The 16,998-nt window shown below is 38.7% G+C and overlaps 1 protein-coding gene across 1 annotated transcript in view; it reads right to left on the reverse strand.

The window, feature by feature from the left end:
• The window catches only part of LOC139730599 (uncharacterized), an 81,135-nt gene that overhangs the window by 52,567 nt on the left and 11,570 nt on the right, over positions 1–16,998 (reverse strand). Inside the window, exons 6-12 of the mRNA XM_071641455.1 lie at positions 16,396–16,881; positions 16,008–16,047; positions 15,267–15,940; positions 14,294–14,716; positions 11,170–11,274; positions 7,524–7,664; positions 6,524–6,669 (exon numbers count right to left, since the gene is read on the reverse strand). Of these exons, the coding sequence (XP_071497556.1) occupies positions 6,524–6,669; positions 7,524–7,664; positions 11,170–11,274; positions 14,294–14,716; positions 15,267–15,940; positions 16,008–16,047; positions 16,396–16,881 (2,015 nt within the window). The remainder of the gene's footprint in view (positions 1–6,523; positions 6,670–7,523; positions 7,665–11,169; positions 11,275–14,293; positions 14,717–15,266; positions 15,941–16,007; positions 16,048–16,395; positions 16,882–16,998) is intronic.

A 16,998-nucleotide genomic window follows, 5' to 3' on the forward strand; every position in this document is an offset into this window, starting at 1 on the left:
CAGACCGTATGTAATGCAAACCAGAAACTGGTGAGAGTGCTACACATGTGACCAACATAGTCATACATTTTTTTGCATAAAAATGAATACGGTCCAAGCCGCTCTTTCTTTCAAAGGACCAAGTTATTGTGTCCCACGAATTCATGTAAGGTTTTTTGTTTGTTTGTCTGTTTGTTTTTAACCTCTGTTCCCTGACAACAATTTATGTTATATTCTTCTTTTAAATTATTGCTCACAGCTGCATCATCAACCGTTAGTGTGCAAGAATAAATGCTACGTCCAGAAAGCTGCTGGGAGCAAGATTTTGGACAAGCTCTGACACGGACACGGATAAACGTTTTACATAAAATCAGTTTACATTTTACATAATGAGAATGCATTAGTAAGTTTTATAGCGTCTCGGCGTTAAGAGTAAATGAATCCATGTGGTGGTACAGGCCTACAGGGGAACGTTCCCTGCCTATATATACCTGACGGATTTCCCGCAGCGGTTTCTTCGAGTAGAAACCAAAGCTCACTAAATTTCAGATAATAAAGTGTTTGGACCTGCCTTTGAACACTGGCGGCAGAGTATAATCTTCTTATTCGCTCTTGGAAGCATGCATCATTACAATTTGTCTATTTTAATGCAATTTTTGGCCACAAATACCGAAGACAAAATCGACTCTGTATGCATATATCACAAGTAATCCACGCAAAATAATTACATTGTATTGAGTAACATCTTGGACTATTGAAAAAAAAAAGAACTGTTTTGTCTCAAAATGGCATGACACCGTGTCCGATGTTTCAGAAGTCAACAAAATATACATACTACTACACGTCTATATATTGATATTTAAAACACTCATTCAACTTCATCCACAAGATACAATTATGAAATTTAGGTTTCAACGGGCGGAAATGTTTAACACATTAATAGCTCCTTTCGCTTTGTTTAATTTCACAAGTCATAATCAATATCGATTTGGTGCGACCAGACGTCAGATATGCAGTATCTTACAGAAACTGATCAACACCATCTTCAATCATTTCTTACATTTATCTACAGGTATCCAAATATTCCACAGCTAAAGTCAGCAGGTTATTAGCGAGATTTAGATTACGTTATTTTTTTTTCGACACACCATTTTGTATAAAAATAGAAGACTTCTTTCTTGAACGGGTGTTTCTTGTGCTCCCCACGTACTTCTCACCCAAACACGCTAAAACTCGCTAGCAATTTACATGTGAGCTCTCGCTTTTGAAATATGCTGTAAACGTGTATTCAAGTAAACAACATTACTGTTTCCGACACACTTTACATTGTATACAGGTAGAACCTTCTCAACATGTAAGACTTAAAACATACCACACATTCATTTCTCGATAACTAAACTATGAAATTGCATAATGGACATCAAGAATGTCTAAATAAGACTCATAAAGAGACAGAAAGTTATATAGTTTTGAACAGTTCAATGTTACAGTGGACAGAGCAGGGCAGGAGTTAAAGAGCATCATTTTAGTTTAAATATCGTCTCTGCATAATGAATTTAAAGACCTGAAGACAATTTTAATATCATTTATTTGGCATATATTCTTTATTTCAATTCATTTTCTCATGCTCTAATACTTCTTCATGTTTTTAGAAAAGGTAATCAGATTAGGTTTATACTGGTGCGAAAACTTATCGCTACTCTGACATTTAATCAATAAATCTCAGAGAAAAGACGATTTCATTGAAATTCTTTTTCAAAAAAAGAAAGAAAACAGAGTTGCTCATACAGTGTCATAAATCAAACTTTTTTATCCTCGATTTGCTGAAAAGCTATGAGGAAGAAATTCTGCAATTTGCAGTAGTTCTGTACTTTTATTCACATACCTTCACTTTCACGAAAGGATGTGTGATGCGTTTAATGTGATTTCTTCATTTCCGTTGTATGTGACTGATGCCACACAAATGAAGAAGTGCATCTGAAAAGGTGAATGTGGGTTGCCCCATTTTGTGCAATGAGAAGTGATGAAATCCATGTTACTACACATGCACGTATGTTTGCACAGTGCGTGTGTCTGTGTGTTGTTGTTATTGTTGTTTAAAGGTGCGTCATTCAAGGTTGAATATAACACCTATGTGTGTGTGTTTGAGTATGTTTGTGTGTATTTGAGCATGTGCTTGTATGCTTGAGTGTGCTTACAGGTGGGTGACATTCTCCCAAATCCCCCATCCCAATTCCCATCATTAAAATGCACCAATATGAAACATCCTGCCCTAGTATTTGAGATATCAGAACACAGCACAATATTATCCCATCAAACACATGTCATCCTTGAAAATGAAGCTGTTTTGCAACTCTGCTACGATAGCAATTAAACACACGGTAATGTTAAAAAAGCAAATAGATCAATTAACATACACATTCCTTCACTCGTCTTTGGTAAGGAAAAGTCGCACAGGAATTCTTACTGATAATTTATGAGACACAACATATCATTTTATCCTCTCCACACAATATCTTAGGTTAAAGGGAAAAGACCTAACCATGCCACTGACATTTCTGGTCTGAATACAATAGAGTATAACTTTATATTTGGACAAAAGATGGGGAAAATATCAGCTCAACGTCTATCTCACAAGCAACATCTTCAAAATTTTTATCTACAGAAAGAAAAAATAATTTTCTCTCAGGCAATAGCACCTATCAGCAAAACAGAGCATCCACCAACAAGCATGCAAAAGCAAGCAGAAACCTGCTTTGAGAAAAGTCTCAAAGCATTTTTTGAATAAATAAGCTAAAAACGTCCATGTAAACATGCTAGCATCTACTAAAACACAAGTTTAGTACTGATAAAATCCATCATCGAATTGAATTGACTCTCCCTCTCACCAGAGTACTTTGGTCATGGGTTTATAAATTATTAGGCTTTATGGAGTCTGAAAACAATACAAAAACTTTTTGTTGCTTGTTTTTTTTACCAAAAGGTGGCAAGAAAAATATAAAGAGGGTAATCTTTTCTTTTAAAAAAAACTGGATTTTTAATAGATTGGAATTTCAGTACATGAAAATGAGTCTGGAACTTTTTTATATTGTGTTGAAAGCAAAAGAATGATTTATCACTGTTCATAATCACTGTTCATCTGACTTTTGTTTTTTCAAAACATATCAAAAAGAGTGGGCTCTAAAATGGAGGTTAATCTTTCCCAAAAGGATGTAGAATTCCAGCCACTCTGTTATTAGTTTACAATTAAAAAGAAAAGATATGTTGTTTGAAAGTTTGCATGGTGATGTAAATGATGTAGAAAAGCTTGCGGTATCACCATTTTAAAACAACAACAAAAAATGCTATTGAAAATACTAACAGTCTTTTTATGATTCAAACAAACATTAAGTGCAATTCATGGCAGTATTAAACCTTGGTTATGATTACTTGAATTCATTAAGGGACAATTTTGCTTTTAACTATGAAAAAACAAAGCCTTTTCCTGATAAATGGGTGTATATCAAGGAGGTAGTAATGTAGCCTGGGGGTTTAATATAGCTCATTATTGGTAGACTTTCACAAAATGTGGTACATAAAGTTATGATTCTCCTTCCATGGGCAAATCAAAATATTTCATCTTCCCTGGTTGCTGGTTAGTCACACCAGCAAGCAAGGTAGCTTGAGAGAAAGAGAAAGTGGGGCATTGTCGACTGATACACCTCTTAGAGAATTTCTGGCACGATAACACTTACGCAAAACAGGTGACAGATACCCAAGATATTGGCCATAGAAAGCACCCTGCTATACATAAGTTACAAACAGGTTTAACATTCCTACAACATACATGCAGGTGACACAAATAACCATACATATACAGATATACCAGTACATACACTTTCTGTCTCCTACACATATCAATTGATACATTATACTTAAATAACAAAGAAACACAAAAACAAACTAAGCTTTCTTTTCAAGAGAGGCACATTTTTCTGTTCAAACACAAAGTATTCAATTACAGCATTTATACACACAATGCAATAAAACAGCTGTTTGGTCTGTCATTTTCACATCAGAAAGGATAAAAAGAGTTGAAAATCAACAATTCAAAGTACAACTTATAAAAGGAATTTTTCCTTGTATATATCTATATTTACTAGTCTATCAATGGAAACAAGTGAAACCTCAGATTTTCCAAAGCAAATGAATTCTCACGAAGCTAGTCATCAATGAAAGCATACATTACATTTCTATATCCAAGCCCTTAGTTGCTATCAAAAAATCTACAGAGCATATTGATGCATCATTCATATTCGGATAATGATATAATGACGATTGAGACAAATGAAAAAAAAAAGCAGTTGCACCTAGTCAGTCAGCATTAATATTTCACATAGATTTTCCATATGACATATTATGTATACATGTACACATAGTCCATATTTCCACCTTCTCCTTCTTTGTATGTTCAGGATTTTATACAACTTGTACACCGGTCGTCAGCATCTCTCCACTGCCCGTTCATCAATGGAACGATCCATCCATTCTACACTAGCGTATGTACTGGCACTTAGATTAGGATGAGTCCACATCGCACAGAGGGGGGAGGGGGAGACAAAACTCAGTTTTGTAGTTCATTCTGTGTGATGGCATTAAGGTCTTTCATAAGTCCCTCCAAGTGCATCATTTCAGCATTGAGGTCCTCTGCACTGAAGGTCCTCACTGTGGACTGGGGAGAGGGGGGGGGGGGGTGAAAATAAGGGAAAAGTATTTCAAAGTGTTGATATACAGACAGAAAAATTTTACATTTATAAAGTTGTTTTTCCATGTGAGATGATTTCCTCCACACTTGATAATATTTGATGTCTGTATCTGCCCAGCTCAAAACCCACTAAAAGGAGGCCAAAATGAATTTCCATTCTTGTAAATGTGACCCTGCATCACAAAACCAACAAAAAAAAGTTGCCAGACATGGATTTTTAGTAACGGGCAAATTCTGAAAGAGCAGACTCTAAGCTTTAAAATGATGTATAACTCAATTCAAATGGACTCCCCTAACCAATCTAAATACTGGAAAGAAAGCACACATTCTGGAAAAGTGTGAACTGAGAAAAGAGGCTCTGAAGTACAAGGTCTATTCAAGCGCTTAATCTTTACCAAGCCATGCTAACTGTGCGATGAAAGGGACAAAACACAGGATGTAAACCACCGGAGCTACAACAATTCAGATTAAGCTGAAATTGAGCATGTTCTATCATCACATTCTGTCCATGATTAATGCCAACTTTCAGAGCAGTAGTTATCCTTTCAAAAGTTATTAGACTGGAAAGTGAAGAGTTTGCAAAGGATTTCAAGAACTGAAAAGGGGCCTCTAAGACATACCTGATTATTCTACTCTGCCCCAATAAAGAGTTGTCGAAAAACTGCTGAAAAATACTTTCCATTTCATGTTATGATCCCAAACTAAAGATTAATGTAGAAGAAGGATAGCTCTTACAGAAAATATGAATAACTCAAAATTGACTCGGTTGGCCCATTTCACCTTTTTTGAGTCCTCAAGTAAAATCAAGGGGTGCGACTTTTTGTTGGTTTTGTGATGCATTGTCACATATAGTTTAAAAGAGTATTTTCTATCCAAACGCTTTCATACGATATACACCTTGTTCAAATTGGACCATCCTAACCTATTCAAAAGGTGATTTAAATAAGAGAGAGTTGGGAGGTGCAGTTTCATAAAAAAGCGAGGAAGAGGATTCAAAGATTAGGGTCACTCACGCATGCTGCGCAGAAGTATCAATGAAAATTAAATTTCCCAGTGAAAACAGTGCCTGTCTGAAAAAATATGGTCCAGAAAAACTGTTAATAACATCTAGATTTCCATTTTGTTTTAAGTCACAAAATTTTGAGGTATAGAAAGGATTACTCCCCCAGGTAAGACAACCTTCCAAGAATTTGAGTCCGTGAATAAAAAATGACATAATTTTGGTCCATTAAAGAGCATCCCAGTCTGCAGCTTTTTTGTGGGTTTTGAGCTGGGCTCTCTCATTAATTGCACCACAATATTATTCCACAGGCTTGACATCTGAACTTCCTACAACCAGAATCTTGTGTCTATATACCACTGCTTAATTCAAAACTTTTTAGGTTCCATCAAGCATGGTTTAGAACTGACCATTTTTTTTAATGCTTAAGCTCCAGCAAACCTGACTACATCTATTCTTCAAAGCCAATGATCTCAAAATTGCCCTTTTTTCATTTGGCTTCCTTTCTTTCCATTTCTGTAATTGGCATTTGGAAACACAGTGGGACAAATAAGGCATCATTAGGAAGACACAATTATGGAATGAAAGAAAATGCCAAAACCTAGGCAAATTTTGAAAAAAAAAAATCAATTTAATAATATTACACTCCAGTTCCCATCTTAAGGCTTACTTTAAATAGAAGACACACATCAAGCAAATTGTCTGAAAGACCTCCAGGCTGAATACAATACAGCAGTGCCTCAACGTCACCCCTAAAAAAAAAAAAAAAACCCTCTATGATGTCATGCCGGGATACCTACCCCTGGACTGTTGCCGTCTCCGACCCCACGATACGTGACATCCGGTGCCTTGGGCGTGATGACCGGCATGGGCTGGGACCGGCCCCTCCCTGGAGGGCCTGGCTGTCCGCGCTTGAGCGGGCTGTATGTTGGTGCTGTTATCCTCACTGCAACAAAAAAACAAAAACTCAGATAAGAATCAGGACTCACAAGTGGCTGAAAATGTTGCTAATTCTCAAAGTTCTTACGGTGTTATTTACACTAATTTGAAAAGTACACACAAAATGTGAAATAGTGACATGGACCACAGCATGACATGTCATTGACAAGTGTATTTAAACAAGCCATAAATTATGATAACAAAGCTTGGAAGAGGATTCCAACACAATTTGGATTACACTGTGACATACACTGACTGAACTAGAATGATAACAAATACAAAAATCCTAAGTCCTCAAACTATTGGGCATGGAAAATCTTGATAGGAACTCACAAAGATATCCCTTAAATTATGGAGTCAAATTTTGTGTTGTACTTTCAAATTTGTTATTCGAACTTTATTTCTAAATTGGTATCATTGATGCAGGCAAAACTATTTAGTTCAGTATGAGAGCTTTGAGTGATAAACACGTCAGATAATGTGTATTAAAACGAACACTCTATGCTATCCTTATCAATTACACTATGTCTGTCACATTACTATATCTGTGTCACAGTGAAGTAAAGTATGTTTTATCATTACTAAATGCAGATTAAGCTTTATGAAAGTACACAGGCACACAGTATGAACGTCTCATTTTAATAACCCATTCAGGATGAGCAGATTTCCCTATAAAACACACTTTGCATAGACGCCTGCCCAAATATGCCCTCGATTATTCTTCAACAAGTCAACCCATTGAGGACAATTTGATTTTGCTACAAGATGCATGTCCCATAGACACCTGCCCGAGTATACCTGGGACTCGTCCTCAACAGGTTAATCTACCCCTAAGGAGTTTCTATGGTATAGAGATTCTACCTTTGGCCTGGGGGTGTTGGTAGTGCGCAGGAGGAGCAGGGACAGAGAAGCTGGACAGGGGGTTGGTGCGAGGCGCTGTACCCCCGCTGTGCTGGCTGGCCGACTCGTCCTGTGAGCTGGCGTTGGTGTCGCTATGGTAACCTGCTGAGGGTGAGAGATCAGGGTGAGTGAGTGAATAATGCACATTTATCCAATAAGAAGTAAATAGTGAAAAATAGTAAGTATCAAAAATAATGTCAAAATTTAATGTTAAGTTAAAGATGGAATCTTTCATTGGATATTGGATGCAAACAAACAAATAAATAAATAAGATTGTGTGAGTGAAGTTGCAGTTTAGCTGTTTGTGAAACAGACATAAGACACTACTTAATGATGGTGAAGGTTTGCAGTGCAAGTTTCAAAATGGAAGTGATTTGCCATTTTAACATTTTCATACATGATTACAAAAATATGAAGCCAAGATCAATGGCATACACGTTATACATCTTCATACAAATTATCATCAACTAGTTACTTATGCAGCCACATACATGTATTATTCAAAGCGAGCTCCAGCTTTGAAAAGCATTTTCATAAAAAAAAAATGAAGCCTGGACATATTGCTGTTTAAAGATATACAAGCGGTTAGATGCAAACTGGTCAAGAACAAGTCAAAGTGACTATGTCCATTGAATCCACTTAAGAGGCTTACTGTTACTTTCTTTTAAGCAAGTGCAACACAAAACCATGCAAAAAAAAAATATGCACACATAATACCTAGTCATCTTATCAAGGTGTGTTTTGTTTTGTTTTGTTTTGTTTTGAGTACATGTGGCCCATTATCACTATGTCCTGATCAAGTCTGTGTAGTTAAAAGTGAGGAAACTACGATATAGGGCAAATTCACTGAATGGAAATAAATCTGATATTGGTTCAAGGAAAAGCAAGTTTGATATCATAATGACATCCTTTCCATATTTAAAAGTGTTGCTATGTTTTGAAATTGGAAACTCTGGAATTTTTATGATGCATGTTTGCACAGATGTTAATGCATATTCATCCATTTCGAATGAACACGTTTGAATACCTAATCTGTCAATTTTTCTAACAGCTGTGTATCTGTTTTCTCACTGTTTCTTGGAAAAATTAGCTGACACTGGAAAGCTCAGAGTCATGAGAAATTAAAGCTAATGTTTCTAAACTTAATCAGGCTATTGTGCTGAGGGATCACATTTACCACACAGCAGTTCATCTCACAAGCACTTTCTGGGAATTCTTTGAACACTCTAAAATTTAGCAAACAAAATGTGTGAAACTACTCAGTGTAAAATGCTACCTTCACACTTCAATATTTCTGTATCTTTAATGACAATTTATTTTTTTTATAACAAATTCAATTGAGCAGTGCCCCAAATGTGCTTTAGTAAAATGATGAAATATAATAATATAATATAAAAAAATAATACTGATAAATGGACAGAAAAAGATAGCAGATCAAGCCCTTCAAAAACAAATTCTACTTGAAATCTTTTCAGAGAAATATTGCAGCTAAATGTGCCCACTGAAGATTTCTCTGTACACTTCTCCCCCCCCCCCCCCCCAAAAAAAAAAAAAAAGTTTGGTGATTTGAAAATTCACCCCTTTTCCTATTCACCTCGCTTCCATGATATGCACAAACAGAACTCTAACAAGGTCTCTTCTAAACAATTATTTTGAACTAATTACAGTGCTACATCAAATAGATAGCTGACAAAAGTAACTTTTGCTTTTGCAAATATCCCAATTCAGGCACTATATAATGCATGCAAGAAAACATCAATGCATTGTCAGGCATGCACAGTGATTTCTTTCTTTGCGATTCCAAGCTTCCATTAACAGATATGGCTACAAAAGACTGGGAATCTCCTTAAGGAACATTTTGGTGACCTGTGACCCTTCACCCTGTAACCTAAACAAACTCACTGAAAAAATCTGCAAAGTAAAGTGAATTCACTGCAAACTAGGAATTTTGATACTGATTTAAAACTTGAATGCAACATCTAAACTATCTTTTGATATTGTGAAAAATTCCAAAACTCAACCTTTTCTCAAGAGAAATTTCTCTGCCTGTGAGTGGTGGAACCCTATCCCTAACTCTAAATATTTGGCATGTTTTTGGCATTAGCAAATCATTCATGTCCTTCATCATTACAATACCACAAAGGTCAAATAATGTGAACCTTATTTCAATGTCATACAACACAAGGACTTGTATTTCTAGGTTTGCCTTTAAGGTGATAATTCTACAGCATTCAAATAGCCATTGCTTTCAACAGTCATATTATAGTCATCATTTGTTTTCTTGGACTGCCCATAAAACATTCCTAATCATCCCTTGTCTTATAGCAGTTTTCATACATAAATGATATCACTATAACAGAGAAATCTATGTTGAGAAGTTGTGAGAGGGTTTTTTTTCTACCTGCATGTCAGAACATATATAATTGAAAATACTTTAAAATTACACATATTTATTAAAAAGAAATCTCCTATCTGGAAATGAATGAAGAAATGGTTTAGCTACAGCACACACTGCTCTCTAGCAATTCTACAAGTGAAAATAAAAACACATAAAAAATAAATGAAAGCACATCACACATTAGACTTTTACAGCACATTTCTACCCAAGCAGTGTTAGTGAATTTATTGTGAGCATAAGCACTTCTTGCCCAGAGCTAGAAGTATAACATATTATGAAAGTTAATCAATGCCAAAAATAGCAAAAGCACACAACAGAGCAAAATTAGCTATGCTGGTGAAAAACAGAAAATGTTAGTGTTATTGGAACATTAGATGGTGCAGAGGCAGCAAATTGTATGCAAAAAAAAATACTAATAATAAATGAATTATTAGCATATTCACTGTGTCCTTTTTCTCACAGCAAAACATGCTTCCAAATGGGACAACATATAATCAACAGTCCAATTAACTCTTCATGTGCCATGGTGTAAACCCTGTGTGTGCCACATTATTCTGAAATAGCAAGATAGTCACACTTTGGGAAAACGTTCTGTTTTTTTGATCTATGTAACTTTTATAGATTTCTATTAGGCCTTTACCATTGACATTATAATGAACAAAGTTGCAGAGGAATTGAAATGACAAGCTTTGCTTTAATGTAAATTGTACGACAAATCTATTATTGTTTTTCTTTGAAATTACCAATGGCTTCATTATTGTATACGAGCCATGACTTTTGCACACAAAACAGTGACAGAAACTTAGAACGTATTGGCAATTCCAGTAAGGAACGCCCCTTGATATTTAATCACCGCATAAAATACAAGCTACATGTGAAAAGAATGGAATTGCGAAAAACACTTTCATTCTACTGCGGCATTTGGCGATTTATCAATTGTGTATGGCGGGTTTGTGTGTTTGAGCAGAATATGCGAAGTTGGCAGGCCGTCGACTGAGTTACGCGTGCGAATGTGGCACATAAAGAGTTAAAATGCTAGTGTGTACATGGATGGCACAAAATGTCTGACTGCAATCACATGCATTGCTATGGAGCCAATCCACTCTAATGGTCATTTGCAACAAAAAAAGTCATTTTTTTTCAACAGCATGTGCAAAATTTGTGCAAAAAACAGAAAGCGCAGGCATTAGTGAGAACACCGCACGGTACCTGAGCTATATTGGACATAGGGTGGCCGATCTGACATGGCAGAGCGTGTCGAAGCGTTAGACATGTAGTCATAGTTCTGGCTACTCAGCGTGTTAACCAAATTATCTGATCTCCCACGATACATGGTTACAGAGGCAGGTGAGAGGGTGAAAAAAATAGAACAGGAAAAAAAAATATATATATAATATATCAACATGCAGAATGATAATAATGTGATGGTTGCATCGGGAATAATTTAAGTGCTGGAATATATATGCATAAAGAAGGGGTTTCTGATTTTCAATTCCATTTTTCTTCTAGTCATCATTTTTGGGTCATGTAAATAAAGTTACATTTAGTCATTACACCATTAAAGATGATATATCATGCACAGCACTGAGGCAAATGTCCTAGTTAAAATGGCCATAAACATGTTGGGACATTACTTTTGTACATTTCACAGTAACTTATGCCAGATTTCAGAATTCACAATCTTTTCACTTGGAATATTTTTCTTATTCAAAGAATACAAAACATACATATACATGTACAAATACATCTTCTTTATTTAGCTTGATAACTGCATCTCACAACAACAGAAATATCACATACAAAGGTTAAACAATGTCAGTGATTATTTGAAACTGAACACATCATTTCACATGATTGATTCAAATTGTGGAAAGTACAACCAAAAAGACAAATTTTATGGATTAGCAAGGAGTTTCAAGAAATTTCAGATTATCGGTGAGTATACATAAAAAATCGAAGAGAACATTTATCACTTTCAGATAGAAATGGGAGAAGGAAAGAAATTGAATAGAAGAGATGTTAATTGACCTAAGTGATCCTGCAATGAAGAGAATGAAAACCAATGATTAGTTACAACAGAGAAAAGTTAAATTGGATTAAGACTCAGAAAAACTTGAAAATGAAAGGCAAACAATACAAGGCTAGAACAAATGAAAATTGCATGGTAAAAAAAACAACTAGATATACATAACCTCGAAGCATATTACATCGCTATTCGAGAGCTCAGTTGTTAGATACCCCCTTCTTCAGCCTGGTTTGATAATAATGAGAGAAGAAAGACAGGAGTGAGAAACATAGAAGACGGGTAACTCTGTTTCACAGAAGGGCGGGGATGAGGAAAATGGGCAGCCCACCAGGCGAGATCGCAAAGGCTTTAGGATGCACAGCCACCTCAGTTGTTTTCCAAAAGGTAAGGAAAAAACACAGAAAGATTTTATGCCCTGGCTTAGAGATGATAAAGCCACCAACCACTGTCTTAAAACACACATACAAGAATTAAGCCAGCAAACAGCATCGGTCAGAGTTGCTTGATGTTTAAATAGCGTTTTCGCTATACTTTCCCTTATTTGGGATTTGGTATTAAGGCGAAACTAGCGTATTTCTGCAGTGGGTATGTATTGATGACATGTGATTGACAATAAGACTCCATGAACAAAACACACATGAGTGGAGGAGAAAAGAGTGTTGGTAGCATCAGTGAATAGTGTGCCCTAGCATTTTCACACTCACACAATATCACACAGCACTTCAATCAAAAGAAATTGGGCGAAAGCCATAGATACCACACATATCACCAAATAGCATCTTATTGATGGGACATAGGCATATATAATTTCATTCTATTTGCACTTTTGTATCTTACAAAGGGAGGTCGTTGTGCGACTTCTGGTGAGTAGGCTGAACGTGAATTCCCCTAATGATTGTATTATCCCCCTCTGTCTTCTCACCACATATGATATTATGTGTATTGCAAAAGATTATTAATATATGTGCCCATATATGATGTTTCTACTATGAGGTGTATATTCAGTGCTTTCGGTGTGTATCTGATACCTCTTCTATTCATAAAGCCCTGGTGGGTGGTGCCATGAGCCAAAGATGAAGCGCTCATGTAGTTACGCTGTTTGAGGGCCCTATTGACTCTGGCCATCACCCGCGCCTGTCGTCTGTCGTACTCCGAGAGGCCCATCACCGACACCACGTCATCGTCATCGGCGACGAAACTGTCGTCGTCGTCGAAGTAGAAGTAACGCTCCTCCTGCCCGAGAATGTTTGCGGAGTGAGCGCGGCGAATGAGCCCCGGGTGGGGCTCGGGGAGGGAGAGCGGGTGGAGGTATGGAGATTGGAGGTTGTCAAAAGATCCAGTAAATGCTGGAGGGGGGATTGGGGTTCAAAGCGGAAGACACAGATGATAACGAAACCAGGGATGAAGAAGTGGATATTGGGTATTGGAGGACAAGTGTTATCATGCATGGGTGAGTAAGTTTCAAACACAAGATGCATCATTTTTTCTTCCTGTTGAATAAGGTGATTGGATGGTTAAAAGCATCAGTAGGATATATGATATATATCAGCATGAATTTGTGTGAAGTTTGGATTTCCTGATCACGAAAACAGCGATGACTGAAAGACATGTAGATGCATCCAGAAGTACTAAAAGTATGGTACCACTCATACACTAAACAAATTTGCACTTTTTCTTCTACTTATTTAGACAGAAGATAGAAAATGATTAAGAGCATAACATTGTTCAAAGAGATTATTGCAGAATGCTTGGTGTAAATCTGGTTAGCAATAAATAAATGTGTGTATTATTTACACAGAAATTTCTGCTCTTGTATATTTCACCTAAAGCATTCTATGTCACTACCTCAATGCAGGTCGTTTACATACAACAGTCTACTAAAGATCTATTATGAATATGTTAGAGCAGATTCATTAGATAAATGAGAAGGAAGTATGATGACTATTTACTCAAGCACAGATTTACTTACACATAGCTTTTCTTCAGACACACAAAATTATATTCTATGCTTGTCATGTTTCCATTGGGGGAAAACTTAGTGACTAACTTATTGGTCAGTGTGCAAGAGAAAGTTGTCTACCAGCTGCTCACCGAGAGAGGAGGTAAGGGCAATTATTAACTCGTAGCTGAAGAGTTTTGAAGGGAAATTAGTCGCACAGTTTTGTCCCTTTTGCATAAATATCAAGTTAGGTATATTTGTGCTTATTTTTTTTTCACACTGATGCACTAGGATTTCACATCTGTGCAGTGAACAGAAGATTATTTCATCACTAAAGAGTCTAGGATCCTCTCCGACTCTTGCCCTACCTTGTTGACTGTGGGCATGGCCCAAAGCACTGGCCACCTCACGGTCATCGTCCGAGAATCCCTCCCCCTTCTCCACCGTGGAGTTATTGTTATTGGTGGAGTATTGGCTGGCTGACACAGAGTGGGCGGAGTGAGCAGAGTGGTGCTCTGCCTCCCCCATACCACCACCGGACAGGCCTGCCACGCCCGCATTGTAGGACACACCGATCCCACCCTCCCCGCCCGACAGGGCCGGGCTTGCGGGCGAGGCTAGGGGCACAGAGAGGGTCGGCTCCAGCTTGGAGCCAGAGTTGCCGTGGCTCTGGTAGCTATAGGAGGAGCTGGACTGGTAGGAGGAGGAGCCACCACCCTGCTGGAGGGAGCCATTGGGGACTGGGATGGAGATGTCGCCATGGTGATGGTCAGAGAGGGATGCATGCGGGGCTGGTAGAGGGAAATCAGAGATGGGGGGGAAAAAAGAGGGCTATGGGTAAACTACTCTACGTATATATGAGGGACACAAACATGCAAAGCTACAATGCATTCCAAACATAGAGGGAACATATTGACTAACATGCACTCTACAGTCTCTTTCCAAACATCAGGTATGTGGCAAATCAAGAAATCTGACTCTATTTATGATGGAAAAGGAGATAAAAGAAAGCCGGTAAGATTGAGAAGTATCCCCATTAGAACTGGTTATAGCACCAATAGACTTCAGCCTTCCAATGGTCATGATTAAGTACCAGAGAAATAACCCAATGAACGAGAATTGTGTTTCCTTTCTTCAAATCTAATGGGGAATCATGCTTCCATAGCAACAGAAGAACATGCATAATGCATTCCACTACTAAATGGTATATATCTTTCACTACATCCACTTGAATAGTTTTTGGATTATTCTATTACCAATCAACATATACTTCTCCTCATTGTGCACTTGTGGAACTTATTTGTATCTGTTATTATTATATTCTTGTTAGGTAAGCAGTACCTCCAGAGCTGGGTGGCAAATCACTCCCGGGGACCTGACTACTACTTCCTGTGTATACAGCATTGGCAAAGCTGGTCTCTCGATCGATGCCTAAGCCTTCAGACCTGTTGGGAATGAAGGCACTCCTGCCCTCCCCTAGATACCACTTGTTCCTCGCACCAGGCCCCGCCCCACTCATGGTGGAGGAGCTCCGCGCCCGGAAGCCCAGATCGGCACCCCGGTGGAGCTCATCGATGTTGGAGGTGCTCCTGAAGTGGTAGTTTGAGCTGCTCCTGTAGCCATTATCGGCGCTCAGGCCGTGGGTGTTCAAGGTCGGCAGTGTCATGGCGCTGGAGGACAGGCCCCCCTCTCGGGAGAAAGTGGAGCCTGCCGCCGGGATGATGGGAGGGGGGCTGGATCCCAGTGTGAGGGGGTCTGTCCGACGTTGGAGAGGTGGCGCTAGGGGAGACGGCGCTCTGCCCCAGTAGGGGGCTGGCTGGGGAGTGGTCCGGGAAGTACATGTGCTGGGTCTCCTCGTAGCTGCTATTCTCAACATGACCGAGACCGTTGTGGCTGCTGCCGTAGGATGGGTAGCCATAATCGCGACCAATGTCCACTCCGCTGTCCACTGTGTTGTAGTTGTACTCTCGATGGTCATCCATGGTATTGTAGTTGTATCCTCGGTCATAGGAACCCTGAGTGAAACCTGTTGACATGCTTGCTGTCCTCAGCACTGGAGCTGAACTTGGTGTTGAAGTTTGCTCGCGGTCATTGAGAGTGCTCACAGTTGGCGCTGTAATGGCTAAGAAGGAACAAAACACATTGGTCATTTTCATATTTTCTAAAAAGCAGCTGTTTAAGATGATCATTACATATAATAGAGCCAATACACTCTTCTGATATCACATCAACAAACAAGACAATGTTTCTTACATGTATAAAAGTGTAAAATATAGCATTATAGAGATTGAGAATAAAGATACAGTGGAATTGTATTACCTTGGTTCAGTGAGATTGGGCTGCATATGAGTTCTATAATATAGCAGCAAGATTTTCTTTTTCAAATGACACTATCACGTTTGTGTCTTGTTTTACAAGTTCTGCCTCAAGTAATTTGCAATAATTGACAAAATCTCACTACTTCCCTCACCTTTCAAAGGCGGGTCAGAGGAAGTCGACACCTCGATTGCAAGTGGCCCCCTGTCCAAACCGTCACGCAAGATGGCCTGAAGGTTGCGGTCGTTGGTCGCGTCCGAGGTCGAGTACGACTTCGAGAAGGTCTGATGGCTCGACACGGTCTTCACATTGCTGCCGTCGGCCTGAGGCACCATCTTCTCAACGGAGTGGGTGGTGGTTGTCTCCTCAAATGTGATGGTCAGCGGGTTGGGATTCGCCGAGCGAGCGGTCAGCGTGCCGTCGGGGAATGTCACAATCTGGCCGTTGTGGAAGCTAAGCATCGACTGCTGCGAGTCGGAGTCCTGCCGCGTACGGGTTCCCTGACTCTCAGACTGCATGCTGCCCAGCGTTGAGTAGCCCTCGTGACCCTGGTACTCGTTTTTCACCTCATCAATGCGCACATTGGTGGTGTTGATGTTCACCGTGGGCTTTTCGTGCTTGTTGACCTTGGCATAGTTAACTGAGTTGAGTGAATGGCGTTGCAGGAATGTTGCAGGAAGGTGGTGTGGGGGTGGATGGATAGATGAATGGACGTACAATGGGGGAAGAGGGGAGAACGAACGAAAAACACAAGAAA

This window comes from Diadema antillarum, unplaced genomic scaffold (genome assembly GCF_040938485.1).
Source record: "Diadema antillarum isolate AM-2024a unplaced genomic scaffold, OU_Dant_1.0 seq00000321_RagTag, whole genome shotgun sequence".
NCBI lineage: Eukaryota > Metazoa > Echinodermata > Echinoidea > Diadematoida > Diadematidae > Diadema > Diadema antillarum.